Here is a 15373-nt window from a genome sequence, read left to right as displayed (position 1 = left end):
TTGAGACTATAAAATACTCAGGTACGAGGTTTGTCTGATGTAACGCTGTTTCGGGTGTAAAAAATAAGTGAAAAAGAATTCGAACTAGGCGTCGTGCTGTGTTTTGTGACAATTTCAAATTTTAATAAAATTGTCGAAAAAATGTTAACGCGTAATGAGAGCGTAATTAAGGCGTTGTTGGGTGCATTCATTAACTCAACTTCCCGGATATTCAACTCTCACGAAACAACATTTTATAGCCTCATAGTTTCTCACATCGATTTGATCAAAAGTAAAAATGGATTCAAGCACTTCGACGAAACAAGTGAGTAAACACAGTGCTCGTTACATAATCACAAAATTAAATAGGCATATACTATGAGAGGATAAAATATAATTTGCAATATTAATGGTTATACTTTTTTAATCAACTAGTGATTAAATGTTTTATGAACATCTTCTAAAATTAAAATTATGTACCTTTAAAAAATTTCATTATAGCCGAAATAGCCCCAATTATGCCCCACTAGCAAAACCGATGATTAAAACTATGCTCGCTACCGTAGTTGAACCCATCTAAAAAGTTGTTTTAACTGGAATAATAAACTATAATACAAGTTAGACCTTCTGAAAATATCAAAATATTTACTTTTTTACACTTTTAGAATAATTAATTAATACATTTTTCGATCGTGGATGGAAAGCTTTTTCTCTACTGCGCATAAGCGTAACCCTACCAAGAACGGTTCTCCGCTATGCTGAAACAAACCTATTAATGATTAATAAGCTTTACCTGAACTGTGTTTATCAGATTTTGTTATAAGGCAAACCTTGTCTATCTCATACGGAGTAGATATATCAACGTACACTCTTTGGGGATACCTTGCAGATTCCACGTGGTCTTCCATTTCCGCCATGACAATTTCGGCTGGTTGAGCTACAGCTTCTTTTTCTATAATTACAAACTATGTTTTTAAAAATCCCAGAATAACTTAGATGAAAACGTGATTAATGCTAGAACTAAAGAAAAAAGCCTGGAAGACTACATCGGCAACTTGGAATGGGAATCCTCCAACGGTCTAAGACAACAACAACAGCAACAAACAACGCTTTATTGTACAAAAAGCCAAAACAGCTTCATCGACAAAGCGCTCACAAAACAACAAAATCACAAAAAAAATACAAACAACAAAAAATACACAATACAAATAATACAATTCAAAAAAATTTAAGTCTTTAAAATTACAAAAAGAATATACATGGACAATTTTAGAACAGTACGCAGTAAATAGATATAATTTTAGAGTTATAAAATATTAAATACTTGACCTTTGACCAGTGTGTGAGATGATCAAAATTTTAAAATTCAAAATTGTTCATAATTAAACAAAAAAGTCGTTTACCGCATATAGGGCTCTCTCCAGTAAGTATGATTTTAGAGCTTTGCGAAATGCGAGAAAGAATGAAAGCGACTTGATATTCAAAGGCAGATGATTGTACATTTTTTTGGCATTGTACAGTATTGAACCTTTAACTAGTTCTGAGCTCGGGTTGGCAGATAATGATCGTGCTCTGCATTCCTGAGTGGATAGTTATAAGATGGCCTTTCGGGAATAGCAGATATGTGCTTGCGGATTAAGCAAACGGATTCAAAAATGAATAAAGAAGGAAGAGTCAGTATTTTCAAATTTTTAAAGAAATTCTGGCAGTGAGTTCTACTGTTCAGTCCCAATAAATATCAAACTGCTCTCTTTGAAGTCTGAAAACACGATCAAATTTTGTTGCGCAGCAAGTACCCCAGAATGGAAGGGCATAACAAAGATGTGACTCAAAAAGGGCATAATAGGCTATTCTAGAGGTTGAGAAGTTAAGTTCCTTAGAAACTGATCTTAGCGCAAAACAGGCAGCGCTTAGTTTCTTTGATAGAGCTTCGATGTGAAAGTCCTATTTTAACGAGTTGTCTACAACAAGTCCTAAGAATTCCGTCGTCCACGACGTCGATAGGGGTGTTGTTAAGTACAAAAGGTTGTATAGTACTTTTATATGACAAAACTTTAGTTTTTGATAGGTTGAGGCATAGGAGATTTGAATCGCACCAAGACTTAATGGTGCGTAAGTCACTGGATATAGTATCATATAGTGCCGCAACATCTGGGCCGCTCCAAGTGAAACTAGTATCGTCCGCAAAGAGGCAGATTTTACCGTTAATGTCTAGATTTGCAATGTCGTTGAGAAACACCAGAAACAAAATAGGGCCAAGTACTGAACCCTGAGGGACATCACATTCTATAGGCTTACAAGAAGACATAGACTTATATCAATCCTCACAAGCTGCCTTCTGTTGCCAAGATATGACTTAAGCCATTCGAACGGCACTCCCCTGAAACCATAGTATTGCAATTTGTTAATTAAGATATTATGATTTACACAATCGAAAGCCTTAAGAGAAATCGCAGAAAATTGTAGCTGTAGAGTGATGGTTATTCAGGCTAGAGTATACATTATTAAAAAGGTCGAACATAGCATCATTTGTACAACTGTTACTTAGAAATCCAAATTGATGAGTAGTAAGTATTTTATATTTAAGGAGAAAAGATAGAAACCTTTTTTTAACCAATCTTTCAATGACCTTAGATAATGTGGGCAGGAGTGCAATTGGGCGATAGTTCGAAGCTTCATCTTTATCTCCTCCTTTATACAGAGGAATAATTATTGCTGTCTTAAGGCAGTTTGGAAAAACTCCTTTTTGGAATGACTCGTTAATTAAAGTAGTAAGATGGTTTAATGTGCATTCAGGAAGTTCAGAGAACATTTTGAGAGTAAGCCCATCAGTCCCAGATGAGGATTTGTTTTTAATACTATTAATTGTACTACGGAGCTCATCTAATGCTACGGGCGTGAAGAAGAAATTCATTGCTCCAAGAAATTTTTCAGGATTTACGACAGAGAAAAATCAAAGACTTTCCTTCATAGCAGTACAAACAATCTTCGGATTGTCACGGGGTTTCTAACAGGGTACTGTTCCTCAATGAACACCTCAGTAGATTGAAGCTAAGAAACAACGGCGAATGCAGATTCTGTGGTGAAAATGGGGAAACACCAGAATAACTCATCACTGAATGCGCCGAGACAACCATACGTGCCAAACACTTTGGTATATACAACTGATATTGGAGATGGAGAACTAACCTCTGTAAAACCGTCTCAGATACAGGCTTGTTTCAAAGCCCTGAGACTGTATGATGAGTTATAAATCATCACGTTATCACAGATTAGGTATACTATATGTATACAGATAAAAATCTTATCCCTAATTCGTGGTACGAAAATTGTTCTTTATGACGATGAGCAAACGAATAAAATTTCCTGTGCGCAAAAATAAACTCGCGTAAAATAACAATAAACAGCATAATAGAGAGATATAGGTAAACCGAATAGCGTGCATGGACGTTAATAAGGCCAGGTGTTATTTCCTTTACGTGAGGTGGTATTAACTCTTTTCATTTATAGTTATCGGATCGGAAAGAATTCTGTTCGCATCGCGTCCGCTATTTAAACTTAACCTAACTTTGAATTTAAAACTTTGAAATTGTTTTGTTTACTAGGTATTTTAAAACTAAAGAGCTAAAGTGCTTATTTCCAGTGCTTTATTGTTCAACGTCTGCCAGTGGGTTTAGGGCAACAAATTCTCTTAGAAGGGCTAAGTCGTCATCTGCTGTAAACCTAAGCCTCTTTATAGGTTCTTTAATATTGGAAGAGGTGGAATCCATATTGTGGGCCATATTTATTTAATTAAAACTAATCCCAGCTACTTAAATATCAAATTACTTAATAAAACTAAAGTAATAATTCAAAACAATTCAAACATAAACTAAAATAAAAGATCTCGCCGGCAGGCCCCGGTTGTTAAATACCCGCACATGCCCATTTAAGCAATTTTTAAACGTTATTTAGAAATAGCGCTTGGTGTAATTCAAGAACAGTTAACCTTACCGTTCTTGAGTGTAATTGATCCGCAAATTACGTCAGGCGGTAACGTTATTAGCGGGCGTTGCATTAAAAATTGACTCGCGCATATCGTAACCATGATAAGGTACGCGTAAATACTGCATGGCGCTATTCAGTTTTCCGATATCTCTCTAATAACTGTGCCGGTCAGGCGCTGTGCACAATTTTAGAGACCATAAGTGGGCGTGCTATGTGCGCAAACTAGTAACCTAACTAGTGCCCGATTCCGAAAATTGGAACCATGAAAAACAATAAAGAAAAAACAAAGTTTATAATCTGTATAATCTGTGACGTTATACAGTTGTAGAGAGTTTAGTTAAATGAAATATTGAAAAGAAAATGATCATTTTGAACGTTTCTTACCAAATTCTGAAAAATTTGCTTCCTCCGCATTGGTTTCTTCAGCTTTAACATTATCATCTTGATATGGTTCTTCCTCTAATTCATCTTTAACCTCAGGTTGATTCCAGTTACTTGATAGTAATCCTTGTTGCTTTGACGGTTTAAGCAGTAACTGTACATATTTCCTTTTCAATCTCATCTTCACCTCTTTGCTGGCATTTTTTATTGTGGGGTGATATTGTATATAGGACTGTGCGGTTGGGCTAACTTCAGGTCCTACTCAAAAATCATTACGTTAATCGACAAGTTTATATAGGGTGATTCACAGCGAATCGATGGTAGATTACACGTTTATGAGGAAATTAATAGATGAGGTAATAGATGTCATTCGCAGCTATAGTAATCGCAAAACAATTTCTGATGCACGTGATTAACTTTGAGTGACAAGCGATGGCGACAGCGCTGCCAGATTGTGATGGATTTATGAGACTAATCTTAATTTAAAATTGACAAACAACTTATTTATTATATCATTTTTAAAGAGTTTTACGTTTTATTTTTAATTTAATAACTAATATTTTAGTGGTTAATTGATGTATTTGTTTCATATGTCCATTATGAGTCCATTATGAAAATTATTATAAGCGTTATTATGGGTTATTTATTTATTGATGTACATCTTACAACGCCATAAGTGGCAATAACAAGTAAGAGGGATTAATGCTCAAACTAATAATCACAGAATTTAATAAAAACTAACTTTGAAACTGGTATAATGTGCTTATCAATCAAACTTACTTTTCTGACTGCAGTCAAGAGTAATAAAGGACCTTTATTGTCACCTTTGAATAAGAAGACTAAGGAAGGAGCATATCAAAAATCTTATGTCCACCGCGATGGGCCTCAAATATGGCCGACTTAAATTCCGGTTTATCAGTGCCGTTCTAAATTTTATTTAAAAAATGTAAAACTATGATGTAGGGTAGACGTGGGGTAGACTCAATAATTTTTTTTTATTTTACGTTGTGAATAAATGTTGGTAGTTATTAAAAACATAAAATTCTAATAAAAATAGATAAGTTGTAATAATTATTATTACATAAACAACCAAACCACAAACATCCGATACGCTACTGAAGCAGGTAAGTCAAATTGACGTATCTAAATTCTTTGACATCTAATTTTTGACAAGTAGTAAATAAAAGCAAAAGCACAAGAAAAAATATATAATTAGTTAATTCAAGTGAATTTCATAAATGATCGGTTTACTACACATATGTATATTATATAGTCACTTACTAGCGAAAAGTTGTTCCATTATTTCACTCGATTTTTGCCGAAATCTACCGCACGCTACACAACCAACTATTTTAGAATCTTTTTCGATAAATCGCGATAGTGTCACTGTTAATTTAAGTTCTGCCACAATTTCCATCTATATCTACTACATTTATACAACTATCAGTAGTAGAATAAATAATAAATAACATAAAATAAGCTCGGTAAAGACTGACAAATCCACAAAATTTCAAATCAAATTGAAATGTGTCAAATGAATCGTCAAACAGAACAGTCAAGGATCCCCACCTTAGAGTCCTTTTTCCGCCCACCATGCATGTATACATGGATAGCATTATGCTCCTTCCTCCTTCCTTAGTCTTCTTATTCAAAGATTGTCACGTTCTCGTTCAAAATAGTTTAAAACAACATGGAAGCTACAAGTTCTTTGCTTCGACTGTTTAAATGCTTCGGCATATTTTCAACACACAATAATTTCAAGAAATGCAATACAAAAACTCGAAAATTTAGTTCTTAAAAGAACTGTTTGTACTTAAAAGTTATGAAAGCTTTTAAAAAAACTATGAAAATAGGAAAGAAGCATTATACAAAATAATGACTGACACTAGGATAATTGTCAAATAGTAAAGGAAACATTGCTGAACACGGCGCAATGTGACCAACATAGCGATAATAAAATTCGGTTTAAACTAATTTTTGCGGCTTTAATCTAAATAAAATATCTGTTACAATCATTTGCTCTATAAAGCAAGATGAAGAGCTGTTCAGTATCTTAAATTATACAACAAATTTAAACATTTTTGCCAAAATTTCATTTAGTTAGGTTTATAGACTTTAGTGTCAATGTCGATATGATTGATGATGTGCATCGGAAAATGTTTTGCGATTACAATAGAAGACCAAACCTAAGGTTCTAGGAAAATATAGGAATTGTAAGAAAAAATGGGAATCCTCCAACGGTCTAAGACACTCGAAGAAATTTCTCAGAACTTACGACCGAGAAAAATCAAAGATTTTCCTTGAATTAAGTGAGAACAGTGACTTACGCCATTAAATCTTGGTGCGATTCTAATCTCCTATGCCTCAACCTTTCAAAAACTAAAGTTTTGTCATATAAAAGTACTATACAACCTTTTGTACTTAATAACACCACTATTGACGTCGTGGACTCTGTGAAATTCTTAGGACTTGTAGACAACTCGTTAAAATGGGACTTTCACATCGAAGCTCTATCAAAGAAACTAAGCGCTGCCTGTTTTGCGCTAAGATCAGTTTCTAAGGAACTTAACTTTCTCAACCTCTAGAATAGCCTATTATGCCCTTTTTGAGTCACATCTTCGTTATGCCCTTCCGTTCTGGGGTACTTGCTGCGCAACAAAATTTGATCGTATTTTCAGACTTCAAAAGAGAGCAGTTCGATATTTATTGGGAGTGAACAGTAGAACTCACTGCCAGAATTTCTTTAAAAATTTCAAAATACTGACTCTTCCTTCTTTATTCATTTTTGAATCCGTTTGCTTAATCCGCAAGCACATATCTGCTACTCCCGAAAGGCCATCTCATAACTATCCACTTAGGAATGTGGAGCACGATTTTTATCTGCCAATCCCGAGCTCAGAACTAGTTAAAGGTTCAATACTGTACAATGCCAAAAAAATGTACAATCATCTGCCTTTGAATATCAAGTCGCTTTCATTCATTACCCGCATTTCGCAAAGCTCTAAAATCATACTTACTGGAGAGAGCCCTATATACGGTAAACGAGTTTTTTGTTGATGTTAAATTATGAACAATTTTGAATTTTAAAATTTTGATCATCTCACACACTGGTCAAAGATCAAGTATTTAATATTTTCTCTAAATTATATCTTTTTACTGCGTTCTGCAATTGTCCATGTATATTCTTTTTGTTATTTTAATGACTTAAATTTTTTTGAATTGTATTATTTGTATTGTGTATTTTTTGTTGTTTGTATTTTTTGTTGTGCTTTTGTTTGTTTTGTGAGTGCTTTGTCGATGAAGCCGTTTTGGCTTTTTGTACAATAAAGCGTTTGTTTGTTTGTTTGTAGAATACTATTCGGATTGTCACGGAGTTTTTAACAGGACACTGTCTATTCAATGATCACCTCACTAGATTGAAGCTAAGAAACAACGGTGAATGCAGATTTTGTGGTGAAAATGGGGAAACTGAGTGCGCCAAGACGACAAACAATCGTGCAATAAACTTTGGTACGACTGATATCGGAGATGGAGAACTAACCTTAGTAAAACCGTCTCAGATACTGGCTTTTGTCACAGCCCTGGGACTGTATGAAGAGTTATAATCAAGAAAGAGGGACCCAATAGATCTGTAATATATACGATATACCTATGATGTATATAAGAACTTACTCTCTTGACTTTTTTGACTTTTTCTGGCTTTAGCACTGCTTGTAGATTTCTTCTTGCTAATTGTAATATTAATCAAATTTTCTCTTTTGGGCTTGTTAGTAATCATTTTCCCTTTCTTGGAGTACTTCGCGTCTAAACATTGAGTCACTCTCTGCATCTGCTCTTCCATTTTTTTACTGCTGATCAGCGCTTGTTCCAAAACGTCGACTTGGCAATCTGTCGCGCCTTCTCTTATTCTGTACCGTTTATTCAGTTTTAGGTGGTGATTGATCGTGTGCGTGGGATAACTGATGTCAGTTTTGCTGGTATGTCTTTTACGAGTCTTTAGCCACATACTACTGGAATGGGCGGAGCTACTCTTGTAGCTGCCTGATGTCTGAAAAATATTAAAGTATTAAAAGCTTTTAATAGAAAGATTTAAGGAAAGAGCATATCAAAAAATTAAATTCCTGTTTATCAGTGCCGTTCTAATTTTAGTCAAAACGTGTAAAAATATGATGTAGGATAGACTCAATAATTTGTTGTTTTATTTGACGTTGTCAATAAATGTTGGTGGTTATTAAAATTATTATAAAAAAATATGTATAAGTTATAATAATTATCAACACAGACATCCGATACGCTACTGCGATACTACGAAGCAGGCAGGTAAGTCAAATTGACGTATCTAAATTCTTTGGCATCTAATCTTTGACTTTGAGTAGTAAATAAAAGCAAAAATGCTAGAAAAAATATATAATTAGTTATTTTTAAGTAAATTTCATAAATGATCGGTTTACTACACGTATGTATATTATACAGGCTGGTCCGAACTGTATTCCGGAAACTTCGGCAGATACAGGGTGTAGAAGTTTCATTTTTATTTCGATTTTTTTTTCAAATAATTTCTGAAGTAACGTCAATATTTGGATGAATTTGGATTGAATGCTGATGATGAGAATATGTTGCTGAAGTTTCCGGAATACAGTTCGGACCACCCTGTATAGTTACTTACTAGTGAAAAATTATTCCATTATTTATTGTTATAAAAATTTTGAAAAATCGTTTTTGCTTATTTCGTAATATTATGTTGTAGTCCTGAAAATACACTTTACAAAACCAGCTTTTTGTTCCAGAGATATTTGTAATGTTACGGATTACGTGGGTCCACTAATTTAAACTCACGATAAAATACTTAACGAATTTATTTCTTTCTCACTCTGTACACACAATTTATACTGATTATAATACACAATTTATGCAACTACTATTACTCTAAATTTCTGGCACCTTCGCCAATTAATTCACAATTTAAAACGCGGTATTATCAAACTTCAAAACTGTCCCAATTGTCGATTACGCGGGCTTATATACTCTACCAACTGTTTCTGGAACCTTCTATAGAATTCTATAAGTAGGCAACCAGCAATACATGTTGCGACAATGTAGGCAACCAGCAATACAGTTTAGCGCCACATACACCTTGACAGTAATAAGAGATATTGTTAAATATTTCAGAAAACAGAAAAATTATTTCTTTTCTAGATTTTCTCAAATAACTCAATATCTATTAGAGATATTGAAAAACGGTGTGCGGCAGTCAATTCTACGTAAAATGAACTATCAGTAAGATGATAATGGAACTGTCAAGGATCACCACCCTAGGGTCCTACCTCCGTCTACCATGCACGAATACGTGGATAGCGTTATACTCCTTCCTTAATCTGTTTATTCGAAGATTATTTACCTTCGGTCTCCACTGCGAATCCAGTTTTTGGGATTTGATACGCTGCAAGTCATGCAGGGCCATCTTGTAATTGTCTAGTTCATCGGTGCCCAAATGGCGATAGGAGTATCCCGAGTAGAGGCGTTTCACAGGTATAGCGGGATCGTCGATTGGGATGCGGTCTTTCGATATGGAATAAATGTGGAAATATTTTTTCGAAATGCTCGGAACGGGGGGATTGACTGTCAGAAAATTATCTGGAATAAAAGTGTCTTTGATAAAAAAAAAACTCTTTCGGATAAACGGGATATAGGGTATCCAGTTAGCTAAAAAATACTTGAAGAAAGTTTATATAGAATGATTCACGCCGACGCCGACGTTTTTAGAGATCCGGTGATAGAATTTTTGCACAAAGGCACCTTGCTCCATTTATCTAAAATATTTTTAGCGTTACAGTGTTACCGCTTCATACTAAAAGTGGTAGCGCCTTTCTTATTTCACATGGATCACCCGGTATATTATTACATTTTTGGGAACTATATTCATATCTCATAATTTTTCTATTATACTACCCTATCCCAATCTCTAATAGTTTTCGAGATAAAAAATAAAGTATGTGCGGAGATAACTCAACGTACAAAAGTTATCTCTGGTATGTAGTTCAGTCATTGGGGATCAAAAAAGGAGCCTGCTTGGAAAAAAGTCCGGATGTTTTGAAACTTTGCAGGTTTATAGGTTTTGGGGTCCCTAACTAAAATCCATAAAATGCACATTTCTAGACTTGCCGCCGGCGCCGCCATCTTGCCAAGATGGCGCCCAAAATCGGTATTTTGTGAATATCTCGAAAACTATGCGTTTTTCGCGAAAATTTGAGAAGAGCAAAATTAAAGAGAATAAAATTTCCTATAAAAAAGGTTTTATGAAAATTTTCGCTAGTCAACCGTTTAGGCACAAAATCCCTGAAAATTTTACAATTTTGCGTAAAATACGATATATTATGTATAGTCGATTTTCCGAAATCAAATGTCGATTAGGGTTTACTAAAACTAGTTTTAGTTTAGTTTCTTCAATTTTGTCATGAAACAGTGGCGTATCATTAATTCGCTCATTAATTTATGAATAATTAATTGTCGTGCTGGACAGCATTCATTGCGAACTTACCACCAGGTTCAGCATTGGTTTGGTTGTACCAAAGATGCCGAAGAATGGGGTTGGAAGAAAACAAGAACAGGCATTATTCCAGTCACAACGTTGAAAGATCCAGCTCCAAAATCCTTGTTGGCATTTTTATCCTGTAAATGCAAAACCAACAACTATGGTAAAGCCTGCGGATGCAGAAAGGCAGGATTAAAATGTTCAATGATTTGTGCATACTGCAATAGGAAATCCTGTGACAACGTCACTGAAGTGTCACTCGACGAATCCGATGAAGAGGAGTTGGACTTGCCTGTAGATATCCCTCTGGCGGCTGAAGATGAAAAGTTGGACGAATTGAGAGACCACCCTGATGAGCCCAGCACAGCAGACATGATCGATTTTGACATCAATGAGCCAGATCCGTCGGGCTTGTGCAGATAAGTTAAAGTTTTTAATTTATCTAATGGAGTAGGCCTCCGGGGAGACCACGTTAAAATAAACGCGCCATATACTTTACCTCTTGGGTGGTGTGGAAACAAGTACACATTTTCAATAATTAAAATTAATTATTCATAAATTAATGAGCGAATTAATGATACGCCACTGTTTTATGACAAAATTGAGGAAACTAAACTAAAACTAGTTTTAGTGAACCCTAATCGAGATTTGATTTCGGAAAATAGATTATACAGAATATATCATATTTTACGCAAAATTGTAAAATTTCCTGGGATTTTGTGCCTAAACTGTGGTTGACTTTAGTGAAACTTTTCATAAAACCGTTTTTATAGAAAATTTTATTCTCTTTAATTTTACTCTCCTCAAATTTTCGCGTAAAACGCATAGTTTTCGAGATATTCACAAAATACCGATTTTGGGTGCCATAGTCTGGAGATGTGCATTTTATGGATTTTAGTTAGGGACCCCAAAACCTATAAACCTGCAAAGTTGCAAAACTTCCGGACTTTTTTCCAAGCAAAAATCCCCAATGACTGAAGTAATGTGTAAAATTAACAAAAACATGATATTGAATATATATAGTTATTGGTATAATAAAATCATGGATTAAACATTTTAAAAGTTGAAATTTAGGTTATAAATTATCGAAAGTCTATTCGATCCTTATTCGATCTGTCTAAATCAACTCATTGGATATTAAACAGGGTGAGCCAAAAAAATATTTATTTCCGTTTGTTATAAAATTGCTGGAATCTTTGTTATTTTAAATTCAACCTTATGTATATTATTTAAAAAATCAAAAAACAAATAAAATAGTTTTTCAAAGATATGTCATATTCCTATACCTAAACCTCCCGGTTTTTTAAGTAGAGCAGCTATTTAAAAATTAATAATTTTAATATTATAGTTTCATCTCAAAAATTTCGTTACCATGGCAATTTTAGAAATTTAGCAGGTAAACTAATTGATGCTTATAAAGTTTGAATATTTGTCATGGTAACGGTATTTTTTAAACGAAACAATACAGGATGAGGTCTTAAATAAGTGCAAATATTTTCAGGGGTGGTATATTTCGCCCCAGGAACACGTCTATGAGGTTATTTCGCAAATAAAAGATGTTGAAAATCGTGCATTTTCTTTTAAATTTCCCTGTATATTTTTCAAAAACTTTTTAGGACTGCCTGTTCACCGCAAATTTTCCCACGGTATAAATTCTTAATCTCTGATATTATCATAGTTACAGCTTTACTCTATGGTTACGGCACTAAAAGGGATGCAAATTCCGGAAAAATCCGGTGGCTCTCAAAATTTTTCAAAAAAAAAATCTTTTTTTTTTAATTTTCAAACTTAAATAACTCAGTTATTTTGGACTTATTTGAAAAATGGTAAAGAGAAAATATGTTTCTTTTATCGAGATCTACCAGTCCTGAAAATATTTGCACTTATTTAAGACTCACTGAAGAAACCAGAAGGTTTAGGTATAGGAATACGATATATCGCTAAAAAGCTATTTTAATTGTATTTCGATTTTTTTAATAATATAGATAGGCTTGACTTTAAAATAACAATGATTTGAGCAATTTTATAACAAACAGAAATACATATTTTTTTGGTCTCCCTGTTTGAGACCGATTGGTGATTTAGACAGATTGATTATGTCGACTTTATGTTTTAACCAATGCTTATTCAAGATCATGTTTTTGTCAGTTTCACACATGTTTTATTTTTTATCTCGAAAACTGTTAGAGATGGGTATAGGTTAGTATAACAGAAAAATTATCAGATATAAAAGTACTTTCAAAAAATGTAATAATATACCGGGTGTTCCATTTAAAATAACAAAGATGATGACACTTTTAATACGAAGCGGCAACACTGTAATGCGGATAATAATTTAGACAGACAGAGCGAAAAAAATCCATAAACCTATAACGTACCATGGCGGTGAATCACCCTGTAAAAAGAAAACAAACTTACTTGTATATAATTTTGGATGTTCTGCTAAATGGCTGGCGTTTTTAACGTTGCCCAATCCAAACGTTTTGGTACAGACATGAACATGTTGTAATTTGGCAGGACATGTTACTGGTCTATTGCTATTTTCTGCTCTAATAATAAAATACATGTATTTTTATAAGATTCAGCATAGAATATCATTCCCGGGTAAAAAGTTTCTTGAGGAAACATTTTTTACTCAAACACTACTCAATGACTAAAGAATACAAAGACAAATAACACCCGAGAGCAAATTGTTACCATGTCACCAAACAGTGCCGTGGCACATTTTTTTGTTAACTTAGCTGTTTGAAGAGATATTTATATTTTTTGATAAATGTTTTGACTACGTCTATGGTGTATACGGTGGTATCATACTAATTAATTACGAAAAAAACGTATTAAAATGTTAATAAAAGGTACAAAACTAGTATCGACGTATAGCACACATCAAGTACATATAATACCAGAAAAATAATTATCGAATTCGATAAGAAAACTAAGAAAACGTTAAAAAGCTTTATTTACCTATGAAACGTAACTCCTGGCCCTTTCCTATCGCTGCGGCTTTTACACTTGAAAGCTGAACAACTAATCACCATTGTAATAAAGTGTATACAAAGATCACTACACAAAAAATATTAAAAATCGCTAAAATTGTCGCTGATGACCAGCTGATGACTCGTTGCCATCAAAAAATGGCGTCTAACGTCACAAATTCTGCTGCAGCCCGTATATGGGCGTTACATGTCCTTGCAGTGGCGGCTCGTCAGGAGCAGTAGGTGAAGGGGCACTTCACCGAAAAAAATACTCAAATTAAAGAAAAAACTTTACTGCTTAAAATATTAATTTAGTTTAATATATTTACATGTATCTAAATAATAAAATAGTAATTTTTTATAAGTTATTTATTTTTTTCCGGGCGGACCTTTGCATAATAGGTCCACCGCATCGTTAATTCCGGCCGAAAAAGTAGCATTATAGGCCCGCACGCAAGTGAAAATTTTTGTATTTCTGAACCAAGCGGCTGCACGGTTTCCATGGTAACGTGACGTCAGCCTATCGGCAGATGTAAATCCCCCCGCCCCGAAATTTATTATCGGCGACCGATGTGAATGAGTTTTTGGGCAGTTCTCTTCGTCTTCCTTCAACTTCATTGTTCAGGAAATCCGTGCAGCGTTGGCGCATAATTTATGCATTTATGCTAATATTCGGCTACTTCGGCGAGTAATTAACTAAGTAATTAACCGTGTAAAGACTGTAAAGTTGTTGTTGATTATTTATTGTTGTTTGTTAATGGTTTTTGTTGATTTAACTTGTTAATTTTTGCTGTTTGTTTTGTTGTTGTGTTTTAAAACTGTTTTATGTGTGTGTGTGTGTTAAAAAATGAACCCAATTAATCAAGGGCGACCAACTGAAACTTTAACCATAAATTACAAAAAAGAAATAAGAAAAAGTGGTAAATCTTATAATATTAAATTTAAGTCTTCCTGGTTTTCTGATTTTAATTGGCTATGTAGTAGCATTGTTTTACAAAAATTATTTTGTTAGTTGTGTTTACGATTTTCTAATAAACATGGCATTTGGAATAAAGAAGGGTTCACTGATTTCGTAAATATAACAAGATCTTTGCATAAACACGAGGATTCTGCAGAACATTTAAAATGTCAGTTAATGCTAAGAAATTAAAAAAAAAATCAAAATACATAGCCGATGCTTTAGAAAAAAACGCTAGACTCTATAAGATTAATTTTCATAAAATTCTCAAAAACTTGGCAAATTCGAAAAAGTAGTTTTATTAGCCCATGTGGTAATTATTGACTGTATCCTCACTTAAATTTTGAGTTTTTTTCTTAATTTTAATGAAAATATTCGTTTAAATAGACTTTAATGAATATAATTAATTAATTAAATGACAGTCATTTAATTAATTAATTATATTCATTAAAGTCTATTTAAACGAATATTTTCAACAAACAATTCTGCTTTTTGTGGCAATCAATTCTGCTTTAAAAACAACTTGAAATGCACCAAGTCAAAGTTGAAACATAATTTTGT

General features: G+C 33.7%; 1 protein-coding gene across 4 annotated transcripts in view; it reads right to left on the bottom strand.

Moving 5' to 3' along the window:
* LOC115888645 (centromere-associated protein E-like) overlaps positions 1-15373 on the bottom strand; it is a 35415-nt gene that overhangs the window by 18882 nt on the left and 1160 nt on the right. For 3 of the 4 annotated variants that reach the window (XM_030908417.1, XM_030908419.1, XM_030908418.1), the window contains exons 2-6: positions 13298-13428; positions 9746-9981; positions 8020-8395; positions 4351-4605; positions 773-931 (exon numbers count right to left, since the gene is read on the bottom strand). In XM_030908417.1, coding sequence (XP_030764277.1) covers positions 773-931; positions 4351-4605; positions 8020-8395; positions 9746-9981; positions 13298-13428 — 1157 coding nt within the window. The remainder of the gene's footprint in view (positions 1-772; positions 932-4350; positions 4606-8019; positions 8396-9745; positions 9982-13297; positions 13429-15373) is intronic. The other variant, XM_030908420.1, reaches the window with a different exon arrangement.

This window comes from Sitophilus oryzae, unplaced genomic scaffold, assembly GCF_002938485.1.
Source record: "Sitophilus oryzae breed Bouriz unplaced genomic scaffold, Soryzae_2.0 scaffold_806_pilon_pilon, whole genome shotgun sequence".
Taxonomy (NCBI): Eukaryota; Metazoa; Arthropoda; class Insecta; order Coleoptera; family Curculionidae; genus Sitophilus; species Sitophilus oryzae.
This window is presented reverse-complemented; position numbering and strand designations above follow the sequence as displayed.